This window comes from Melospiza georgiana, chromosome 2, assembly GCF_028018845.1.
Source record: "Melospiza georgiana isolate bMelGeo1 chromosome 2, bMelGeo1.pri, whole genome shotgun sequence".
NCBI classification, from domain to species: Eukaryota; Metazoa; Chordata; class Aves; order Passeriformes; family Passerellidae; genus Melospiza; species Melospiza georgiana.
Window position 1 is genome coordinate 117,939,779 of NC_080431.1, and position 22,390 is coordinate 117,962,168.

The following is a 22,390-nucleotide window of genomic DNA, read 5'->3' on the forward strand; positions in this document are numbered from 1 at the left end:
TTGACTGAAAAATATTTCACTGGAGCTTTGGGAGCAGCAGCACTCATGAAAAAAAAAAAAAAAAGAAAAAAGTAATATTTTTTCTTGCAGCTCCCTCTTATAGAGATGGATTTCTTGGTGTCCAGTAGTGTGGTTAGCTCAGCTTGTTTTCATGACATTGGTAGGAATTTAGTGTTTCTGAGGGCTCCAAAATCTCACTGAAGTTCTGAAAGGGATCCAAAAGCCTAAATACCAGCCACAGTTTCAGAAATGATTCCGAGAAGGCCAGACAGGGTGATGGATAAGGCTCATTTCCCTAGGAAACATTGCTGAAGTGCCATTCTGAACTCACCATTTCCAGGTTATCAAAACACCACGGCCTGAAACCAAACATTGACCCAGCTGAAATTATGCAGGGTTTTTTAAAAATGTCTTTTTTCTGGATGTCACTTCCAGCCTGATTTCTCAGTTATTTTCTCCTCTGCAGTCTATAAACTGCACAAAAGGGGAAATCATCAGCAAGAAACCAGGTCTCTGTATTTCACTGTGACTTCTTTTGGCAGGGAAAGGGAATGAAGGCAGTGATGGCCTCATTATTTAGCTTAAAAATGCATCCAAAATCCCATTATCACCTGAAAAAATGGAGAAGGAGCAGCATGGAAAGAACACAAGAGCTGTTGAGATAAACTAACTGTAAGGGGGAAATTGCCTGGCCCCTGAGATATTATTTGAGGCAACATTGGGATGCCAGAGTTGGGACTGGCATCTTAGGCCACGTCAACCAACAGAAAACTGTGAACATCCAGCAAGTCACCAATACGAGGGAAAGCAGAAGCCACAGAAATGCTGTTTCCCCAGTGAAATATTACAGTAGTTTTTCTTCTCAAACGTGTAAAAATTAAAGTCTTGCCTGAGTTTTGTATAGGAGGAGCATCCTGCTCTCCCGAAATAGAAGCAGAAGCTATCAAAATTCCCCTTTGGCTTCAGGGAAGTTGTCAAGAAAGAAATCTCCATTACCAGATTTAAAAAGTAATTATTATCCTTCTCTGTTTCAATTTTTCCAGGGTTTTCAACTCCTTCTTTAACTTTGTGCAGCAGTAACAGCAGCAAGCAAACCAATATTCTTGGGCAATGTCTGTGTCCTGGGGGCAGCCAGATTGGCTGGAAACTGACTGAGGAAAAAAATACAATTTCAGAAGGGAAGTTTCTGACATGTTTTCATTCTTCTGTCAAAAACTGGAGGGCAGGAGGAATCACATATCTGCACTCCAAAGTCATTCTGTTCCCTGTAGTCTGTATTTTTTTGGAAAAAAAAAATAGGAATTGACAGTTCTTCTTAGCTCAAACACTTCATCTTTACCAGTGGAATTTGAGCTGTTCTCCCAAAATTTTGCTGCCCAAGGAAGCTGCAAAATTGGTATCAAAGGGCAGTCAGGAGTGTGGAAAGATTTGCTTTGCATTGGTGCAAGTGGGCTTTCCCCAGCCAGTGCCCATCCTGACCCAGGGAAAGGTTCTTCAGTGCGAACAATGTTTTGCAGAGCAAAAGTGAACTCTCTCAAAGTCATCAGATATCCTCTAACCTGAAACCGATCAGATCCAAGGTCTTTATCAACATCTAAATTCTTCTGCCCCTTTTGGTAGGAAAGTGCTAGAAGCTCTTGGCCTTGCTCCTCAGCCTTAGACCATTGCATAAGTTATTGGTTTCACTCCACTGCTTCAGCATCTTGATTGAATCAAGCGCTTCCTTTCTGACCAAAAATATTCCTCTCCATCATTCCTCTGCCTTTTATTTGGGAGAGTTCATTGATCAAAGCAAAGGAGCTGTCAGAGTGTGTTGGCATAGTCAAGGTGGTTCCAGCACCTGCCCAAGGAGCTCTGTGAATATTCAGGCACAAGGTTGCCTCAAGGTTGTTCAGCAATGCAGGAAAATATTGGGTTTGGCTGTGCCAAGGACAAAGATTGAAGTGAAAACACCCTGACTTCAGGGGGAAAAGGGGGGAAAGGACAGGAACAGAGTTGGGATAGAAAACAGCAAGGAAAGAGGGGCTGACTTCTCCAGCCAGCATGAAAATTGGTGACAACAACTCCTTCTGAGAAGGTGCATTTCTCTCCCCTCTGGTGACCTAACTGGACACACAGACTTTGGCAAGCTGCCTGCCTTGATTTCCAAACTTTTCCCACGCTGGAACGTGCACCAGCCTCACCACCAAACTGACCATCTACAATGTTAAATAAAACCAGAAATGGTTCTGCAGCCTTGAGACCAAGCAGTACAAGATGTCCAAGTCATACTGCAGAGCACCTGACCCTGAGTCTTGTGGGGACTTTCTCTTGGTTTTAAGACATAATTAGTTTATTAACAGTGATTGGTTTTGCCACTTCCAATAATCTGGAACAAGGTGAGGTCTGTATTGCAGGCCAGGGGTTTATGTTGATTTAAGCAGGGGTGAGATGAGAGCCTGTGGTGGTGTCTGAGGGAGCAAAGGTAGAACTGTGCTGGCAAACAAGAGTGAAAAAAGCCAAATCTGATTCAATCTCATCCATGCTGCTGAATGGAAGCACATCCTGTCTCCCTAGCTATTCCCAGGTATTTTCTTGGAGCACTAATTGGGCCAAAGCCAAAACAATCAATTTGCTAGATTAGCAGTGCAGTCACCACTGGACAGGGCAGCCAAACTCCTATTTACACTTCTAGAAAGAACTAAGAGAACTCCCCAGATATCAGAGATATTACATGGTGAAGAATTAAATGAGTCAGAATTATCTGTGTGAAATGTTTGGGCCAGAATTATCTACACAGAACAGCTCAGCTGATCAGCTCATTTTTGTTCCCAGAGTTTTCAGCTGGGAAAATTGTGATGGGAAAAAAAATCTTGAGAATCTCTTCCCACAAATTTGGGAATACTCTTTTTCCATGTAATCAGTAAAGAGAATACAAGGAGAAATCAGGATTTAACCAGTCCTCATGTAATTTCTCTGTAAGTCTAAGCTCAGGTGCAAAAATGAAGCTGCAAAGAAGATAAAGACCTACTCTTCCCAGAGGTGCACTCTAGAAGTTTGTTCTGTGTTGAGCAGCACATTGAAACCTTAAGAGGTTCCTTACAAGCCAGAATATTCACTGATTTAAGCAGATTTTGAATGAATTTATTTATTATTTCTAGCAGTTAAAGCATATAAACACAGTTTAAAATTGATAACAATAAGATCAATACAAGTCTTTCATGCTTTCTCCTTTTCCTGGTAGACCCCATGGAGAAGAAAAGCTGAGTTCTCAGGAGATTTTGGAAAAATTTTGTAACTGACAAAAATTCTGGCAGTCAGACACCTGGTAGCAACTGGCAGAAATAATTGGGATTGAGTAACTGGAAAAAGAAGTCTCAGAGATAATGTTAGACAAGCAAGTCAAGGGACACGTCTGACCCAGAGGCATCAGAAGGCAAAAGTGTGGCCAGGATTTGCAGCTTGTCTTGGTTTGAAAAGACAAGGGAATGCAGGGCAGCAGAAAGCTGCTCCTCTGGCAATGCAGGGGGCAAAGGCTGCTCTGCTGTCCCAGCACCTCAGATTGGATCCAGGCAGGAATGCTTGGCTCCTCCCCTGGGCGGAGCATCTCCCCATGGGATGCTGGGATTGGATCAGCCCTGCAGGGACACTCAGTGGCCATGGACAGCAGAGATCTCCTGGAGGGAGGGTTGGCTGGGGGAGAGAGAAAGGAAAAACTGCCCCAGGAACAGCAGAGAACTGCCCCAGCTCTGGCAGATGGTGATAGAACACACAGCCCCATTTCCAACCTCAGGCACAGCTGCTGTCCTTGTGCCACTGCTGGCAGCAGCACTGACAATAGTAAGCGTTTTCTGGGTGCAAAAAATGCTTTACCTCAGCTTTGTCACCTTCTAAGAGGAAATAGGAGGATGCTGATTTCTGCAGTGGTTGTGGATAGGACAAGGACATGATGGAATCATGAAATCACAGAATGTTTTGGGTTGGAGGGTCCATAAAGATCATCCAGTTCCAAGGGCAGGGAACTGTCCACAAGACCAATTTGCTCCAAGCCCTGTCCAGCCTGGCCCTGGACACAGAAATACCTGCTCTGAAGCTCGAGCTCAAGCTTTTCTGGGAGCTAAATACCTGGTAAAAGACTAATCTGACAGGAAACCTCTCCTTACTCCAGAAATCAGTGCTCAGTGCCAGGCATTTGCTCTAGAGATGGCTCTGAATAAACACTAAGAGCTCAGGCTTCAGGGAGCAAACAATTTCCATAATCTAATTTGGGACCCTCAGCCTTGTGAAAGGCTGAAGATGTTGATAATCAACTGTCTCTGCACATCTTTGCAGGCTCACAACCTCCCTACAGCCAGGTGCAGACTTCTTACATTGCCCCACAAATGTTACCCAGCCAAGGCTCTTCGGCTTCCCTGTGATTCAAGTGAAGATAAATTTAGCAAAGCAGATGTAAAAACAGCATTCTGGAGGCTTCAGTGGTAAATTCTGCAATGAAGTTGGTTAGAATCCAAGACGAAAACTACAAGGTCAAATGACTACCAAAAATGGAGTCATGTGTTTTTAAATTTGAGCTATCAGATTCATTTTTCCACCCTCCATAATAAAAGGGACAAGAATCAGGAATGAATGGAAATGTTTGTACTGCAGAGACACAAAGTGTTACTCAGACTGATTTCTTGCAGCTGTACAGGCTTAAAAGAAATGAAAATAGTAGAACATTATTTTTATCAAGTTGGATTAGAAGGCAGTGATGAAGCAGGTAATGTGAAAAAAACAAAGTGTCATCCTTACAGTCTCTTTTCTAATCATAAATATATCTCATTTCATGTCTTTTTTAGTGAAAGCTGCTGCTGAAATAAATCTCAGTCACATGCATGCTCCCTCTGAAATTAGGTTTATGATTCCATGGGTGCAAAGAAGCAACTTGGGTCTTGAAGAGATTTGCCAAGTCAGTGTTTATTGAGCACTCCAACATTTCAAAGTGAGGCCTAGCAGTGCTTCCAGCTGAGTGAATAGTCAATCCTGCATTGATTTCAACACGCAGGACCAGATCCTAATTCCTTTCTTTTTCAGGGAAAAGGATCTGTGCCCTGTGATAATGACTGCTTACAGTTGTTAGCTGATGACAGAAGACTCCACTTTTTTCTCTAAACAAGGCTCTTTCTCCTCATATCTTGTGGTGCCTTGCAGTGTGGATTATGTGGCTGGGCTCATCCCACAGACAAATCCCCCTCTATTCCCAGAATTCCTGTGTTCCTGTGCCCTCTGTGCTCATCACAAATGAGACTTGCAGAGCTCTGAAACAAAAGCCATCCAGAGATGAGACAAAGCATTCCAAAATTTCTCCTTCCCTTCCCTGACTTCTTCCACTGCAATCAAGAGGAGAAACAGAACAATATGGATTTAGGGTGTTGAAGGCTACAAGAAATTCCTTGTGCTGTGCAAAGCCCAACAACCCCACAGGGGAGCCCAAACAGCCACCAGGTCCTGCCAAAAATTCCACAGAGGGATGCAGTGCCAGGGAGGTTGGGGACCACAGCAAACGAGAGGTAAAACTCTCGAGACTTCCCAAAAACCAAACTTGGACCCTCACTTAAAAGCAGCCCTCATCCCACCAGGAAAGGGGGAATGCAGACAGGAATCAGTCTCTGCTCAACACATTTCTCAGCATGCAGTAAAGCCCATGAGAGCAATTTTTAGATTGTAAATTATTTTGGAAATCAGGACATTTTCAATGAATTTGCACACCACATGTTCAGAACCGTGTTACAAGAGTTGAAATCACTAAATTGCAGTGAAACATCCACAGAACTTTCTAGGTCAGCTTCTGTTACAGAAAGGTCAGTCATGATTTGCAAAATTCTCTTTTGAAACTCCTCATTATTTTGCAAATCATTCGCAACCAAAATAGGCTTACAGTACTTAAATTGGACGTGCAGGCCCTTCATGTTCCTCCTTTTGCTTTCTGTTTGCATAGCACCACAACAAGTTCTCTGCAGCACTACCAAAATACACCAAAAATCACATTGTTGATGATAAAATGATTGCTTAAGGGTTATATTGATGTGTTACATTCACAGCATCAAAGGGAGAGAGCGTGTCCTGTCCTGTTTTGTTGTTGACACTGGTTTCATGTTGTTCTACAGGCTCTAAATAAAAGGATGTGCTTGGAAAATCAGGACTGTGCCTTTCCAGTTCTGCTTTGGAGTAGACAAGAATATGACAACAACATTTGCTGCAATTTTAGTAGAAAATTAAAATGTTCTGAGCACTGGCACAGTTCAAAAGCCCCTGGCACGGTTTGGACCAGTGCAGACCTGAGCACACACAACTCCTGGCTCCCTTTCAGGACACAGAATATTCCTGTTTGGCAGATTGTATGACACTAACCTGCCTGGAAAACAATTGGAGTTCAATAATCCAAGTGTGGGCTGCTCCACTCTTTACCCTCCACACTAAATAATAGGTCTGGGCACACTTAATTAGCTAATTTGGCCACAGCCAGGACACAAGTGAACTGTTGAGGGATTTGTTTAGGAGAGCTCCTGGTCATTTGCTGGGAAATTAAACAAATCACTGAAATCTCATATGTCTTGTAGGTTTTACCTCAGAGAATAACCAAAGCAGATCATTAGAACAGAATCCTCTAAATTGGCCAGGATTGGCTCATTACCTGGCTGTTGTGTTCAAACAAACATGATGTTTACTGGGAGAGAAGGAAGAGTTCAGAAATACTTTTTTTTTGCAGTGCAGGTTAATAATATGTATATATTTTTGTCAGGAAGAAAAGCAGAGAGAGCAAAAATAGCTCTCAAGTGAGGCTGCTGCTACTCACTCCCCTGTTCCTGGATCCATGACAGCCATTATGTAACCAAAAGGAAAATTAGATGAAATAAACAGCAGAAGTTAATTGGGTCGATATCAAGTAAAAATATAATTAGTCAAAGTATTTTGTGGCAAAGGCATTGATAGTGTGTGGCTGTTCCTCAGCCTCAGTGGTGAGCAGGGATCCTGCCATGTGTTTAAAACTTATTCATCAAGCATTTCCATGGAAACACACAGATGCATAACCCTTGGATCACTTATTTTGGGAATTGCTGCTCCCAAGGTTCTCTCTGGAGTGAAAACTCAGTCCAGGAGGGGGTAACAAACTGTGGTTCTGATCCAGAAACTCTCCACAAAGGAATTCATTCGTAGCAGGATGGGGTGAGAGAAAGAAGGAAAGGGCATCTTGCAAAAAAAGAAGAAAAGACAAAAACTTGACCTTAATTTTTTCCTCTCAGAGACTGAGAATTGAGAAATGACAGCACTGGGAAGAGCCTGGAGAGTTTAGAAATAGCCAGATGCCCTCAGGAAGATTGAAATGTCTGCAAGAGTGTCAAATAAATGCTGTAATGAGAGAGACCTTGGTTAAACACTGGGTTTGTTGTGCAGAGCTGCCCCCTTACAAAGCCAGATGAGAACCAGCTCCACTACAGCTTCTCCAGGTGAAGAAAAACCCTCCCACATTGGAATTGTCACAAGCTGATCCCACAGACTGTGACAGCAGCTCCCTGCTCCTACAAAATTTGTGGACACTTGACAAAATGTGGCCCTTCCCTCACGCTGTGAAAGCCAGATCAGGCTGGCTGTGATGCACAAATCCACACAGAGCATTTGGAAAGCATCAGTAAAAATTTGCTGTCTGAAGAAAAGGTATTTCACTGCTCAAAATTTGCTGTCTGAATAAAAGGGGCTTCACTGCTCAAAACAGTTCCACAGGAAATAAACATTGTATGGAAAGCAGGAGTGGTGTGGTGGGAGGGCAGCCCTGGATGTCCCTTCACATTCTTCCTGCTGCCAGGAATAAAATCAGCACCTGGGTCCCCTCCCAGGATAATTTCTGGTAAGAGATGCTCAGACAGGGAGGTCTGGGACATGATTCCCTTTCACAGCAGGGCCAGGAGTAAGGAATATGCTCCAAACCAACAGAATTATCACACTCTTGGTCTCTGTGTCCATGCCAGGCTCTGACTAGGAAGGAAAAGCAAATTATTCATAATGCCTGCAAGATAATGAACCCCATTATATCAGCATTAGTAGTTTAACATAAAGCCTCAAAAGCCAGAGCCTTCAGAGGTTGTTCATAATTATTTGAGGATTCTGTTGCTGCAGTGATGTGATAACTCCTGTGGACTGGAATTTCCTTAGGCACAACGGAGAGCTGAGCATAAAATGTGATGCCTTAACTTCAAATTTTCTGGCTTTGGCTTAAGTCTGCCTCACAAAGACCCTGCAATGCCTTTCGATTGTGTTTTGTCATGCATTGCCCAGCATCAGGGCTAACGCAAGCAGGCCCACTGTCACTGGCTGGGGGAGTTCCTTCAGAACTGAGGGCCCTGGGACACAGCTCCCAGTGCTGCCACTGCCATCAGCCCTGATAAGGCTCTCCTGAGACACACAGCAGGCTGAAAAGGTGACAGGATGGGGGGCACGGCCTCAAAACATGGAATTGCTCTCAGATTCTGTGCTACTAGAGGGCTTTGAGACTTTCTGTGAAAGGGGAGCAGGTCAGGAGGAGAGACAACCAGGCCACAACCCTTTTTCCCCTGGATATTTCAATAAAACTCTGCAAGGCTCTGTGATCTTTCTCTACAGGTGCTGTGAGACTCCACACAGGATCTGCTGCACAGCACGTGTTTCTAGAAGTGGAAAAGGTTTTTAGAGCCACACTGACCCAACTGAGAGCAACACTCCATAAAGAATGGCACAAAATCACAGCAGTGCTGCTTTTTAGATGGGATATTGGGAAGAAATCCTTCCCTGTGAGAGCAATGGGACCCTGGCACAGAGTGGCAAGAGAAGCTGTGATTGCTCCATCCCTGGAAGTGTTCAAGGCCAGGTTGGACAGGTCTTGGAGCAACCTGGGGTAGTGGAAGGTGTCCCTGACCATTTTTGGGGTGGGGACTGGGTGATTTTAAGGTCCCTTTCCACCCAAACCATTCTGAAATTCTCTATTCAAAGTCAAGCATGTGGGCAGACCCACCAGAAGACTTTTCTCTTCACAATCTGGCCGAAGAATGACAGCAGCTAGCCAGAAGAGAAAGAATTAGGTATTCAAGAGCTGAAATTCCTGCAGGAAGAAGCCCCAGAAAACAGAAGGATTTGAAAATCAGTTGAAAACAACAATTACCCCAGACCTCAGCATGTGCTCCATGCAAAACACATTCGATTAAAGCACTCTCCTCCTCAGTGCACTCTTTTTTTCCCTGGCACACAACCATAACAAAGCTATTTATCTCTAAAAGCTGGGAAACTAAAAAAAAAAAAAGGCCCAGATCATTAGAGGACAAGGTACACTCGAATTAAAGGCCACAGGCACAGAGAATTCAAATGAAATCTGAAGTACCATTGGTTTTACGTTGCTGGGAGAAGGACACACAATTCCTTGTCTCATTATCAGCAAGACATTGATTTTCTGTGGAAGTGTGCTTGAATTGCTCTTGATAGATATTACAACTTTCCTTCAACAAGAGGAGGATTGGTTCTTTCTAAAAACTGTTGGTTTTTTTTAAAAAAAAAAAAAACCTCCTTGTACTTATTTAATACTTTCCCCACAGCAATGCAATTGATGGGAAAAAATAGCTCAGCCATAGCTCATTTTCTCTGCTCACCCCCAAGTGAATCCATTGCCTCATTTATATCTTTTATCTCCGTAAGATCTTTTTTGGTGCATAAAAAATTTCATTCATTAAACTGCAAAGGGGTGAGGGGGGAAGGAATATCTGCTTAAACCCATCTTGTGAAATTTAAATATGGGTGTGGGTAGGATGACCTGATAAGAAACGAGAGTTTGCTTTAATTTTATTTTCTGTGTAGCAATAAAATGAGGGTGCTTGGCATTCAATTTTTGTGTTAGCAAAACGCAATGGATTTAGCAAAGAACAAGGATGATCATTTTATTGATTAACACAGGAAAAGGTTGTGTGTTGACTTAGAGCAATAACAAGAGGAATAATGACTTTTCTGTGGTTTTTTGTTTTCCATGGCAGCCAACGTCCTGGAAGAAGACTCAATGGAGCAGGACATCGAGAGCCCTGTCACAATCCATCAACCAAAGTTGCCCAAACAAGCGCGAGAGGATCTGCCAAAAAACATCAGCAAGGAATGTGCCAAGAGGAAAATCCAGAGGTACGTTCGGAAAGATGGGAAATGCAACGTCCACCACGGGAATGTCAGAGAGACTTACCGGTACTTGACTGACATCTTCACCACCCTGGTGGATCTCAAGTGGAGGTTCAACTTGCTGATCTTTGTCATGGTTTACACGGTGACCTGGCTCTTCTTCGGCATGATCTGGTGGCTCATTGCCTACATGCGAGGGGACATGGATCACATAGGGGACAGCACGTGGACCCCCTGCGTCAGCAACCTCAATGGGTTTGTCTCAGCCTTTTTATTCTCAATCGAGACCGAAACCACCATTGGGTACGGTTACCGGGTCATCACGGACAAGTGTCCCGAGGGAATTATCCTGCTTTTAGTGCAGTCTGTCCTAGGTTCTATCGTCAACGCCTTCATGGTTGGCTGCATGTTTGTGAAAATATCCCAACCCAAGAAGAGGGCAGAAACCTTGGTTTTTTCTACAAACGCAGTCATTTCCATGCGGGATGGAAAGCTGTGTCTGATGTTCCGAGTAGGAGACCTTAGGAATTCACACATTGTAGAGGCATCAATACGAGCCAAGTTGATCAAATCCAAACAGACAAAGGAGGGGGAATTTATACCACTCAACCAGACAGATATCAACGTAGGTTATTACACAGGGGATGATCGTCTCTTTTTGGTTTCACCACTGATCATCAGCCATGAGATTAACCAGCAGAGTCCTTTCTGGGAGATTTCCAAAGCCCAGTTGCCCAAAGAGGAGCTAGAAATTGTTGTAATCCTAGAAGGAATGGTGGAGGCAACAGGTAACATTTCTTATACTTTGTATGAGGTAAATGCTTTAATTTTAGCAAGGAAAATCAGTGGTTTTGCTTCGTTTTAAAGGAATCACTTCCACAGTCGTTGCGTTTGAAAAAGGAGTTCGTTCTCTGGTGAGCTTCAAAATTAAAAGCATGCCCAGTTTAATTGTCTGTTCCATCTTGCCTAACGGAATTAGTGTTGTTTCTGCTCTGTTTGGAAAATGGGATAGCATCTCTCATTTTCTGAATTTTTCACAGCATGTCACCCAGTTATTTGTCATTCTATTGCAGGAGCAGCTCAACCACAGGGACCTTGTGGGATAAAATTGCTTAGGGAAAAAAACAACCAAAAAAAAAATTCAATGCAAAAACTCTGTTTGTGATTAACGTGGAAGCACCATGGTCCTGCTGCTTCCAATCACCCCTGGGTATCTGCAGAACAACTGCCAGCCCTGTGGCATTCCAGGGCTGGATCCAGTAGGAAGTGATGATCTGTTCAGTTCTTTCTTTTTTTTTTTTTCTTTGCCTGCTCGTTTTCCTTGGTTTTTGTTTTAACATGTAACGTGGGGCTTGTTCCACTCTAGCTCACAAAAGGTCTCATCTGAGTTGGTGTTTCACTGGGGCCCCCACAGGAGTGCACAGAACACTGGAATCTGGAATGTGCAAACAAGGAATGTTGTGTCACCGGAGTTTCGTTGGCTGGGTGGTTGTTACCTGCAATTATGCAGCAGAACAGCAGAAATCACTTGGTGCAAGGGAAAAAAGTGCTTGAAATCCACAGCAAATGAGCCACTAAAATAATGTTTCTTTTTTGTATTAAAGCCAGAATTATAGGAGGGTACTTTTATCTGTGTTTTAGAAGCTGGAGGTGTTTTTTTCCTGTTAATAACAGCATCAATGCCTGAAATGAGTAAATATAATCAACACACGGGAATGGCTATCATAAAATGAAGATTTGATGTGCTTGGGGGATGAGAAAACACTGATTATAGAATTATAACAATGAGATTTGCCATTTTTCCCCACGACTGCAGCAAAACCCAGGCACGTGGATTCCACAGCTCTGACAGAGGCACAACCTTTCCAACCCTGACTCATGTTTTGCAACTGGAGCCAGGAAATAAAGAGCAGTCTCTTACTAGAACATGTGTGTGTGTGTGTGTTTCACACATCTATTATGTGGTGTCAGAAGAAAACTGCATTTGTCACCATATAATAAACGTGTGAGACAAAAATGGAGCAGAGGGAAAAAAAAAAAAAAAAAAAAAAAAAACACAACAAAAAACTGAAGGGAACTTGGCAGGGAATTTGAAGTGGTAAATGCAAGGCTTTCCAGATTTTCCAGGAAGTAGGTGGTACTGAAGAGAAATCAAGATGCAATGTTAAGAGCTCCTGATCTGAGATTTCAAGCATCTGCACCACCTTGGGGTGAGACAATGAGGGAATTGCTGTTTGTTCCCTGAAACCATCCTGAGATCTCAGAATTGCAGCTGAAGGAACTTGACATCCCAAGAGGGTGTGGGATATTTTCAGGTTTGCTGAACACTGTGTTTTCCAGCAAAGTGATTGGCAAGTAGTGGCAGAATAAAAAATGTCTCACCAAAACCACCTACAAGATCAAAAGGCAGAATATTCCTGCAGTGCAGCAAATGTGGATTTGTTGGTTTGGAGTCTCATCTTTCTCTATTTGTGATTCCCCCTTCTCTCACCTCATTTTCACCCCTGCACATCCTAGGGCTCTCTCCCAGGGGTTTTATTTGCTGCTCTGGCCTGGCCACCTCTCCCACTCAGCCTCCCCTGCAGCACAAACCCCTCAGACTGCTTGGGCTGGCAGGGCTGGAGATAAAATCACATTTGTCGTTATCTCAAACCTCTCCAGTCCTTATCAAGAGAGAAACTGAATGCAGTGATTTGGAAACCCACAGAAGACATCCAGGATTAAAGAGTTTCCCCTGCACTAGATGGCTCCATTTCACATTTTAAACTGTTCTGTTTGGGTAGAGTCTCCTGTTGAGTGAGATATGAGCAGAGGGCATCAAATAATGTCAGAATTACCAGCACAATTTCTAAAACATATTTGTGCAGAAGTAGCTTCTTGTGCTGGGCTTTGACCCCTTGGACTGAGTTGTTTTTGTTGAAGGTACAATCAGTCCAACCTTCTACCAGCACTTGGAATTTTCACTCTTTCAGTTTACAAATATTCACACAAATATTACACAAATATTACAAACGTTTATATTTATTTGCATCCTGGCAGACACTGAAAGCCAATTTAGGCAGTCAGATATTCACCTTTCCTTCTCCCACCGGCTGCAGAGTGAGAGCAGGGAAAGAAGCTGCTCCCAGCAGCAAAGCCCAGCCCTGCACTCCTGCCAGCAGAGTTGTTATGGAATTCAAAGTTATAAATTTATAAAAGCTGAAGCCAGGAAAATGTGATGTCACCTACAGTGTCCTCATTTGGTGTCATTGCTGAGAGATCCAGACCAGACTGAGATTGTGTCATCCATCAGAAAAGCCACTCCCAAATTTGAGCAGGAAAAATAATCCTTTCTCTGTTTTCAGAGCTTCCCCACTCAGATATAGCTTCAATGAGAAATAAAATGGGAAATGATAAGGGTAAACCTTTGCTAATGTTGTTATTAATTATTGATTCTGCTTAAATTTGGCCCAACAGGTAAATACATTTATAATGCTTTCCACCCTAAGTGCTCCAAAATCACATTTATCTGTTGTATGAAACGCAATTTTTATAGATTGTCATGGGAATTCTGCATTGTGTGTTAGGACGGGAAATTAAGAATAATGCATTTTCTTAAATGGCATTAAAATAATGAACCAAATTAAAATTCAGCAGAAAGTTCAACTCAAGGACCCCTTTAATTCCCCATGGAAGCTTTGCCACAACTTCCTGAGATGCAAAAAGAAGTGGATGTGTTTTTTCCAAGGCACATAGCAAAGTATTATCCCAGGGACAATCCCTACACCTTGGTTATTCCCATTCTTTCTGCCATGAAAATGAATTTGAGGGAGAATCCTCAGCAAGGCATTTTCCAAAATCATGAAGTCAGTCTGATTCCTTCATCCAGCACCATCCAACACTCAGAATAAGGTTGGTTTTTAAAAATATTTGTTATGGATCCTTTCAATATGCATTTTTCTGGATTTATTTATTTACAACAACATTCAAAAATATCTCTTTGGATTCAAAGGATAAAACTTTTGCGAAGATTTATTTCTGTGCTTTCCCTGGCAGTGGTGCACATCTCTCCAGTGTCCAAAAACATTGATTTTGGGACAGCAAAAGCACATTAGGCTGCTGTGGAACCACTGAGGAGCCTTGAGGAATGGGGAAAATAAATCCAACCAAACTTCACTGCAGCTGGAGGGCACATCTGGTATTTCCACATTTTGCAGCCCCCATTTCCCAGAGTTTTAAATGTAAAATAATCTACAGTTAGGAATATTTTATGATAATTGGATCCTAGCCATAGGCTTAAATTTTTTAAGCCTTTTTCACCTGGTGAAGTGTATTTCTAAGGGAAATCTTATCACAAGCGAAGTAGGCATTTTAAAAAAATTAGGCAAATGTATAATTCTGATAAGGAAATAGACCCATAAGAAGGAAAGGAAAGCCTTTTAAATTTGGAAGGTGTAGTGGGAAGGTCAGGTAGTGTACAGTAGCGAGAGAAACTGAGAAATAAAATCAAAGAGAGAGAGAAAAAGATGAAAAAAAAGGGGGGGGAAAGGGTGAGAAAGAGGAAAAATTCTGAACTAGACTTGTGAAGTTGTATCTGGCCAGTGGGATGCACTTGGTGACACTCTGGCAATTCCCTCTGCCTAAAAATAAACATTTGAGCATTGAACAGTTCCAAGGAAATAAAATGATCTGCACATTTGTAGCTGTCAAAAGAAAAAACAAAAAACCAAGCAACAAAGCCAGCCAGAGAACTTCAGGTTCAGAGGGATAATTTTACAAATAAACTCAGAATAGGGTGCATTTATAATTCTGACACTGGGGCAGCACTGAGAGCAGCATCTGCAGGAGGTTTTACAGGCACAGAAACAACCACACTTGCCAGCTGTGGAAAACACGTGCGCAGAGCAATAAAATGTTCACTTGGATGGTTATTTATACAGTAAACAGTGTTATCAACCAGACAAATATTGTATAAAGCTGTTGCCCTCTTCACTGCAGCCCCTTTGACTGACTGGTTTATTGTGGGTTTGATTTCTCTGGGATGAAATGCTGTGTTTGCCCCTTGGCCTTGCCCAGTCCTAGCAAATATCTCCCTCTGATATGGATTTAAGCAGTTCCAACCCTTCCAAAACCTCTCAGCAGACTCTGCTCTCTCTCCAAATAAAAATTGCTGGGGTTAGAGTTTCTCACTTGAATTTTCTACTGCTCCTCAAGGAAGAAATATTTATCCTCTCCAAGCGCTTCTTGAGGGCACGGAGGTGACAGGAAGAAAAACACCAGGATTTCTCCCACCTGAGTGCTCCTGCAAGACAAAGGACAAGAGTGGGTTTCATTGTGCTGCAGGATGTGACTGAAATGCAGTTTGAGCAGGGCCAGGAACAAGTGGCTTCTGCTCCCAACGGGATCATCTTCATTCCAGAAATGATCAGAGCACAAGGGCTCTCCAGGCTGCAGCTTTCCTTTCTGTTTTTAAGGGTTTTAACATCTCCTGCTGCTGGGTGCCAGACTTGGACAAGGTTTAACTTCTCACACATCCCCACTTCCCTGGAGCTGCCAGCAATCCCTTTCACTTCCATCCCATTTTAATTTTACCGAGTCTTAACAAAGAAGCATTCCACTGTTATTTATTCTCACACAGAAAATTACAGGCATTAGCAGGAGGGGAGTGCTAAATGCCAGCAGGAAAAGGAATTCCCATCTCATTTCATGTTTCCTTCAGGAAGATTTCTCTACAGGTGGAAAAAGATGAGTTTCATTGCTGAAGAGGATTGTGAGACTTAGAGGAGGCAATTACAATTTCACAATAGTCAAAGCTACGAGGAATAGCAAGAAACCAGGCAGCAGTGTTTGTGGGAAATAAAAAGGAGGTGCTGATTAGGAATATTTCAGCTAAAGTGTTGCTGTATCTCACTTTCAGGGAAAAGGGATTACACATTTGTTTGACAGCTTTATTCTCTGGGTAGTGCTGTACTTTGCAAGCCTGTTATGAATGTTTGAGAATGGCTTTTTGTCCATCTCTCACACCTTTCTCACCAATTAATTCCTCGGCTCTTTACAACTCCAGCTGCTCCCTCAGCCCTAAGTGTTCACATATAATATTCAGATTCAAGCAGTAACTCATACTAAAAGGTAAGATCTCTAAAAGACAGGTATTTAGGGATTACCTAACAGATCAGATATTATGAAATAATTCTGTGCTCACCACAAATCAGACTTGCTCCAGAAGAGCTTCATTTTGCCCCTCCTGTCTTTGCAATCCCTCCAAGATCTCTCTGGGCATGGACAAAGGGCAGATCCCAGTTCTTTCCATATTCCCACAGCCTCCCCTGTCAGCATTGTTCCTTCCTAAACCAGGGCCAAGCACAGAGAGGTGCCCCAAAATCCTGTTTTTGCTCATCACTGCTGAGCCTACACAGGTTATTCCCTGCAGGGTTCATGATCTCCACAGCCAGAGCAATGACAGGATCCCAAAATTTGCTTTACTCTGGCCCTGCTCCTGTTTTCCAGACAGGAAGGCACAGTGGGAAGCTGGGCTGGCACCCTCTTCATTGACCATTAAATCCTGTGATTCCAGACACTAAAGCTCTTCCTAAAATCCTCTTCCAGTCACATAAATTCTTCTTAAAATACCATGATTTCAGACACTCAAACTCTTCTTCCTAAAATCCTCTGCTTCCAGATGCTTAAACTCTTCCTAAAATCCCATGATTCCAGACACTTAAACTCTTCTTAAAATACTGTGATTCCAGACACATAAACACTTCCTAGAATCCAGAGATTCCAAACACCTGAACTCTTCTTGCTAAAATCCTGTCATCCCAAACACTTAACTCTTCCTAAAATCCTCTGATTCCAGTGACATAAATTCTTCTTAAAACCCTGTGATTCCAGACACCTAAACTCTTCCTAGAATCTCATTATTCCAGACTATTAAAGTCTTCCTAACATCCTCTGATTCCAGACACTTAAACTCTTCCTAGAATCCTGTTATTCCAGACACATAAACTCTTCTTCCTAAAATCCTGTGATCCAAAACACTTAAATTCTTCCTAGAACCCTGTGATTCCAGACACATAAACTCTTCTTCCTAAAATCCTGTGATTTCAAATATTAAACTCTTCCTAAAATCTGTGATTCCAGACACATAAACTCTTCTTAAAATCCTCTGTTTCCAGACACTTAAACTCTTCTTAAAATCCTGTGATTCCAGATGCTTAAACTCTTCCTAAAATCCTCTGATTCCAGTCACAGAAATTCTTCTTAAAACTTCATTATTTCAGACACTTAAACTCTTCCTAGAACCTCATGATGCCAGACACTTAAAATCCTCTTAAAATACTGTGATTCCAAACCTAAAGTTTTCCTAAAACCCTGTGATCCAAAACACTTAAACTCCTCCTAAAATCACGTGATTCCAGACACTTAAATTCTTCCTAAAACCCCGTGTTTCCAGACACTTCCACACGTCCTAAAATCCTGTGATTCCAGATACTCAAACTCTTCCCGAAATCCTGTGATCCTAGACACTTGAACTTTTCCTAGAATCCTGTTATTCCAGACACCTAAACTCTTCTTCCCAAAATCCTGTGATCCAAAACACTTAAACTCTTATTAAAATCCTCTGATGCAAAACACTAAAACTTCCTAGAACCCTGTGATTCCAGACACTTCAACTCTTCCTTAAATCCTCTGATTCCAGACACTTAAATTCTTCCTAAAATCTGTGATTCCAGACATAAACTTTTCCTAAAATCCTATGATTCCAGACACTTAAACTCTTCTTAAAATCCTATGATTACAGACACTTGAACTCGACTTAAAGTCTGTGATTCCAGGCACATAAACTTTTCCTGAAATCCTGTCATTCCAGACACATAAACTCTTCTCCTTAAAATCCTGTCATCCCAAACACTTAAATTCTTCCTAAAATCCTGCGATTCCAGATACTTAAACTCTTCCTAGAATCTCATTATTCCAGACACTTACTCTTCCTAAAATCCCATGATTCCAGACACTTAAACTCTTCCTGAAATCCTGTTATTCCAGACACTTCAACTCTTCCTCCAAAAATCCTGTAATCCAGAACACTTAAACTCTTCCAAAAATCCTGTGATCTAAAACACTTCCAGTCTTCCTAAAATCCTCTGATTCCAGACACTTAAACTCTTCTTCCTAAAATCCTGTGATGCAAAACACTTAAACTCTTCCTAAAATCTTGATTCCAGACACTAAACTCTTATTAAAATCCTGTGATTGCAGACACCTAAACTCTTCCTAAAATCCCAGTGACTCCAAACCCTTCCTAGACCCCTGTGATTCCAGACCCTTGATCTCCTCTGCTTCCAGCCCAATCCCCAGCTGGCAAAGCCAAGGGAGGATGCCGAGCAGGGGGCAGCCCATCCTTATCCTAAATGAAATATTTTGCTGGTGTTTCTAATTTTAGGCTTTCCCTTTTGGGTTGTTACCTGCCTGCAGAGGATGGTGGTGATATCCCAGCACGGATTCGGGTCAGGGCAGGGTCTCACCCCTGGAATTTTGCTGGAATGAACTGATTCTTTCAGGCTGATCACCTTGTTTGCTCAGCTTGATTTCCAGGTATGAAGTCTGTCTGGGTAGCCTGCAGTTCGAAAGCCTGGGAAGTATTTTTGGTGAACTCTGCTCCCTCCCATATTTCTAAAAGATCTTTTCACTTCTCTCCTTGGTGCTTATCTACTTCCAGCTGTATAATATTCTTTCCTCCTGTCTCCCTGAATTGTAATGAAGGATAAAATGAAGGTTTTTAAGAAGAGTTGAAGTGTCTGGAGTCACGGGATTTTAAGATTTTTAGTGTCTGGAATCACGGGATTTTAAGATTTTAAGTGTCTGGAGTCACGGGATTTTAAGAAGGGTTAAAGTGCCTGGAATCACTTTGCATTACACACCCTGATAACCAGAAGGCCCCTCTAAAATTACAGATATTTACATCTGTTTCTAAAGAATGTGAGCAGAAAGATTACTCACCTTCAGCAGAAAGTTGTCACAAAATTGAATAGAGCAGCAGCTGTAAAGCCAGAAGTGACCTCAAAGTTTAAAGAATGAGAAAAGTTATGAGTCAAAGCAGAAAATCAAACTCAGCAGTTGATAGACTAAAAAGAACAAGGCTGTGGACTGCAGAAACACCACTGGCTACATAAAGGACATGAAAAAATACAGAAAATTCATGAGTTTAAATTTTTTTATCCTAGAAAGCAGCTGCCAGCACTAAAAACTCCCATCGTGGCACAGTTATTGGGATACCCAAGGCCTCTGAAAAAAGTCCTCAAGGGCTTTAAGGAAAAACAAATCACAAAAAGTTGCAGTGATCTCAGTGGTCTCAATCACAGCATTCCAAGGAAAATCAAAGTTTGGACTCCCTGCCCTTGCTCACTCACTCCCTTTCCTTCATTCCCAATATTCCCAAGAATGATTTAAAGAAAGTCACAATTCTCTCCAAGATTTCTTTTCTTCCTGATTTTTACACTTTTTCCTTAGTTTGGATTTCTGTAGAATGGCATAAACCTCTACCTTTAAAAAATAGGATTTTAATAAATACAGGATTGTTAAATATGAGATATCCCATTCTTACAACTTACACCAGAATGAAACCTGATTTAAAGAAACATCCAAAACAAAGCAGAAAGGAAAGAGATTGATCTCCAAAACCAAATTTCCAGTGCTTATGCAGAACATGTTTGAGACACCTGAGGAATGCTAAAATTTGATTTAGAAAAATAAATTCAGAGGGAATATTTGGCTGAATTCCATGAACCTCCCAGAAATGAGTAGTGGGGAGTGTAACTCACACTCTGGGGTATTTTGTAGGCTCCTCCCAGGAGTTTGAATTTACAAAGGGATGAACTGGACAAATAATTTCCACTGGCAGGTCTGATCAGGATTTATCTCCCACCAGGAGCAAGGTGAGGTCAGAGCCCCCAAATTTCTTGTGGAGGACCTTCCATGGCAGGGGTCAAGGCTAAAAGGGGAGCCAGAGTTCCACAGATTTGTCAGGAACAGAGTTGGAAGAGGGTGAAAATACCCAAGAGGATACCAGGATGTGCCTGATATCGCAAAAGTGGATAGAGATCCCCTCCAGCCTAAATTTGCCTGTGATTATAAAACTCCAAGCTGGCTCTTCCTTGTTTTTAATAACTGTGAAGAACTGAATGGCTTTGAAAAATTCATACCCCAGCTCAGAGCTTTCATTGTTCTCCTCTGTCACCATTGAAAAAATTGTGGATTATGTATCTTTAACATCTTTTTGCCCCTCTGGAGGTTGAGATGAGTGTCCAGCGTGGGTTGGCCATGGATTGGCTGCTCCTCTCTCCTTGGGAGAGGCTCCCTGTGATTCCAGCTGCCAGCAAAATAACCCAGCCACAAACAATTGCTGAATTGCCATTATTATCATTATTATCATTATTGTCATCACAACTGTGTCTAACAGGACTTCCAGCCTTAAACAACATCAAGGCTGACAACTTTGATTCCCCATTTCTGACTGCTGCAGACCAATGTGAGCTGGGGAGAGAGGGAGAGAGAGAGGGGGGGGGACTTCCCTAAAGAAAAATAAATCCATCTGACTGTGGCAGAGCTGCCAGGCACCACCAGAACAAAAAAAGATTCAAAGATTTATGAGTCAGCCACTCCAATTAAATTGTGCTGGCACTTTTTTTAACCAGCCATTAGCTGCTTTTTTCTCTTTTTTTTTTTTTTTTTTTTTTTGCAACCTTGCATAGTATTAATTTATTACACTTCGATTCTCCAGAGTGGGAAAAACCCCCATCCATTTTCATCGTTTTCCAATTCTGTTTCCATTAACCCCTTTTTCCAGTGGGAAGACAACAAATTAGCCACTTTTTCAGGTATTAAGTGCAGCAATGAGTCTCCAGCTGCCAATAGGGCTGTGACAGGTGCCATGAAAAAGTGCAGAAGAGTCCAAAGCCAAAGGTTTTGAGGCAGTCAAAGGTTCCTGCCTGGCCAAAAATCTGCTTCAAAGGCAGCAGCCCCAGCTCCACAGCTGTGAAGGGGAGGAGGTTTTGCTTTGCATTTTAAGGAAAATGCTCTTTTCCCACCATGAGTCAAGGGCTGAATCTCCTCCTTAAGGCACTCCCATCAGGGCTTGATCACAACCAAACCAGGATTTTAAACCCTTCATAATTAGTCAAGACCCAAGGTTTAAGACATAAAATATTAATTTTAACCCTGCTACATCTTCCTTTACCCTCCAAAGGGATATAAAATACCCATCAATCATTCAAAAGCCACCAGAGATAGAAATTCAGTCCAAAACCATCTAAGGTTTAATGCACAGTTTTGATCCCTCCCAAAGCCCTCCCAAAGCTGTGGAGCAGGACTCAGTCTCTGGTGGCCTCTGAATTGGGACCCTGAAGGGCTGAACTGAGCTGTGCTGTGCCTGTCAGCTCCTTAATGGCCTCAGAGAAGAAGCAATTAAGGCTCTAATTAAGAGGCAAATGGAAGGTTAGAAGCAGATGAATGTTTATAATCTGGATAAAGTGCCCACACTGGAAGTTTTGGCTTTGCACAACCATGAGGTGACTTCACAGCCATGGGAGGAGGAAGGGTGGATCCACACAGAGTGTCCTTCCCTCAGGAAATCTGTCCTGCAGAGGGATGGAAAGAGCCATTCCACAGGGACAGACCCAGAAATCCTGAGATTTTTCATTGTACAAACTGTCCGTGGCAAACAGAGACACTGGAATGGACAAAAATTTCTCACTCCGTGGAAATTCTCCTCCCTCTTTTGCCCTTCCTTGGGTTCTGAGTTCATCCCTCCCACCATGCTTCCCATCTATCATCTGTGGTTTGATGCTTAATCTGCCCTCAAGGAAGGAACCAAAAGCCAAAATTCCAGCAGGTGTAGCAGGTCCATTACAAATGGGCAAAGAATTCCATTGGAAAGATAACAGAATAAATAACCCCAGAAATATGGGCTAAGAATTCCATTGGAAAGGTAACAGAACAGGAGCAGAGATTTCTGGAAACACAGATCTCAGGGCTGATTCTCTTTATGGCAGCCAAGACAGAGATCACATCTCTCCCAAAACTCTTTTCATTATATTCTATAAATATCACACCCAGCAGAACAGAGTAACATGGTAAGGAAAAAAAAAATTAAAACATTTCCAGGAGTTCCTCTGGATTTTTTTTGTGCAGATTAAACTCTTTCACTTCTTGCTGGCAGGATCCAGGAGACAGAGAATCCTAAAATTTCAAAGTAGTCTTCTGAAGAGCC

General features: G+C 42.3%; 1 protein-coding gene across 2 annotated transcripts in view; it reads left to right on the forward strand.

Moving 5' to 3' along the window:
* The window catches only part of KCNJ6 (potassium inwardly rectifying channel subfamily J member 6), a 171,624-nt gene that overhangs the window by 124,577 nt on the left and 24,657 nt on the right, over window positions 1–22,390 (forward strand). For both annotated transcript variants that reach the window (XM_058019207.1, XM_058019206.1), the window contains one exon: window positions 10,011–10,931. In XM_058019207.1, coding sequence (XP_057875190.1) covers window positions 10,011–10,931 — 921 coding nt within the window. The remainder of the gene's footprint in view (window positions 1–10,010; window positions 10,932–22,390) is intronic.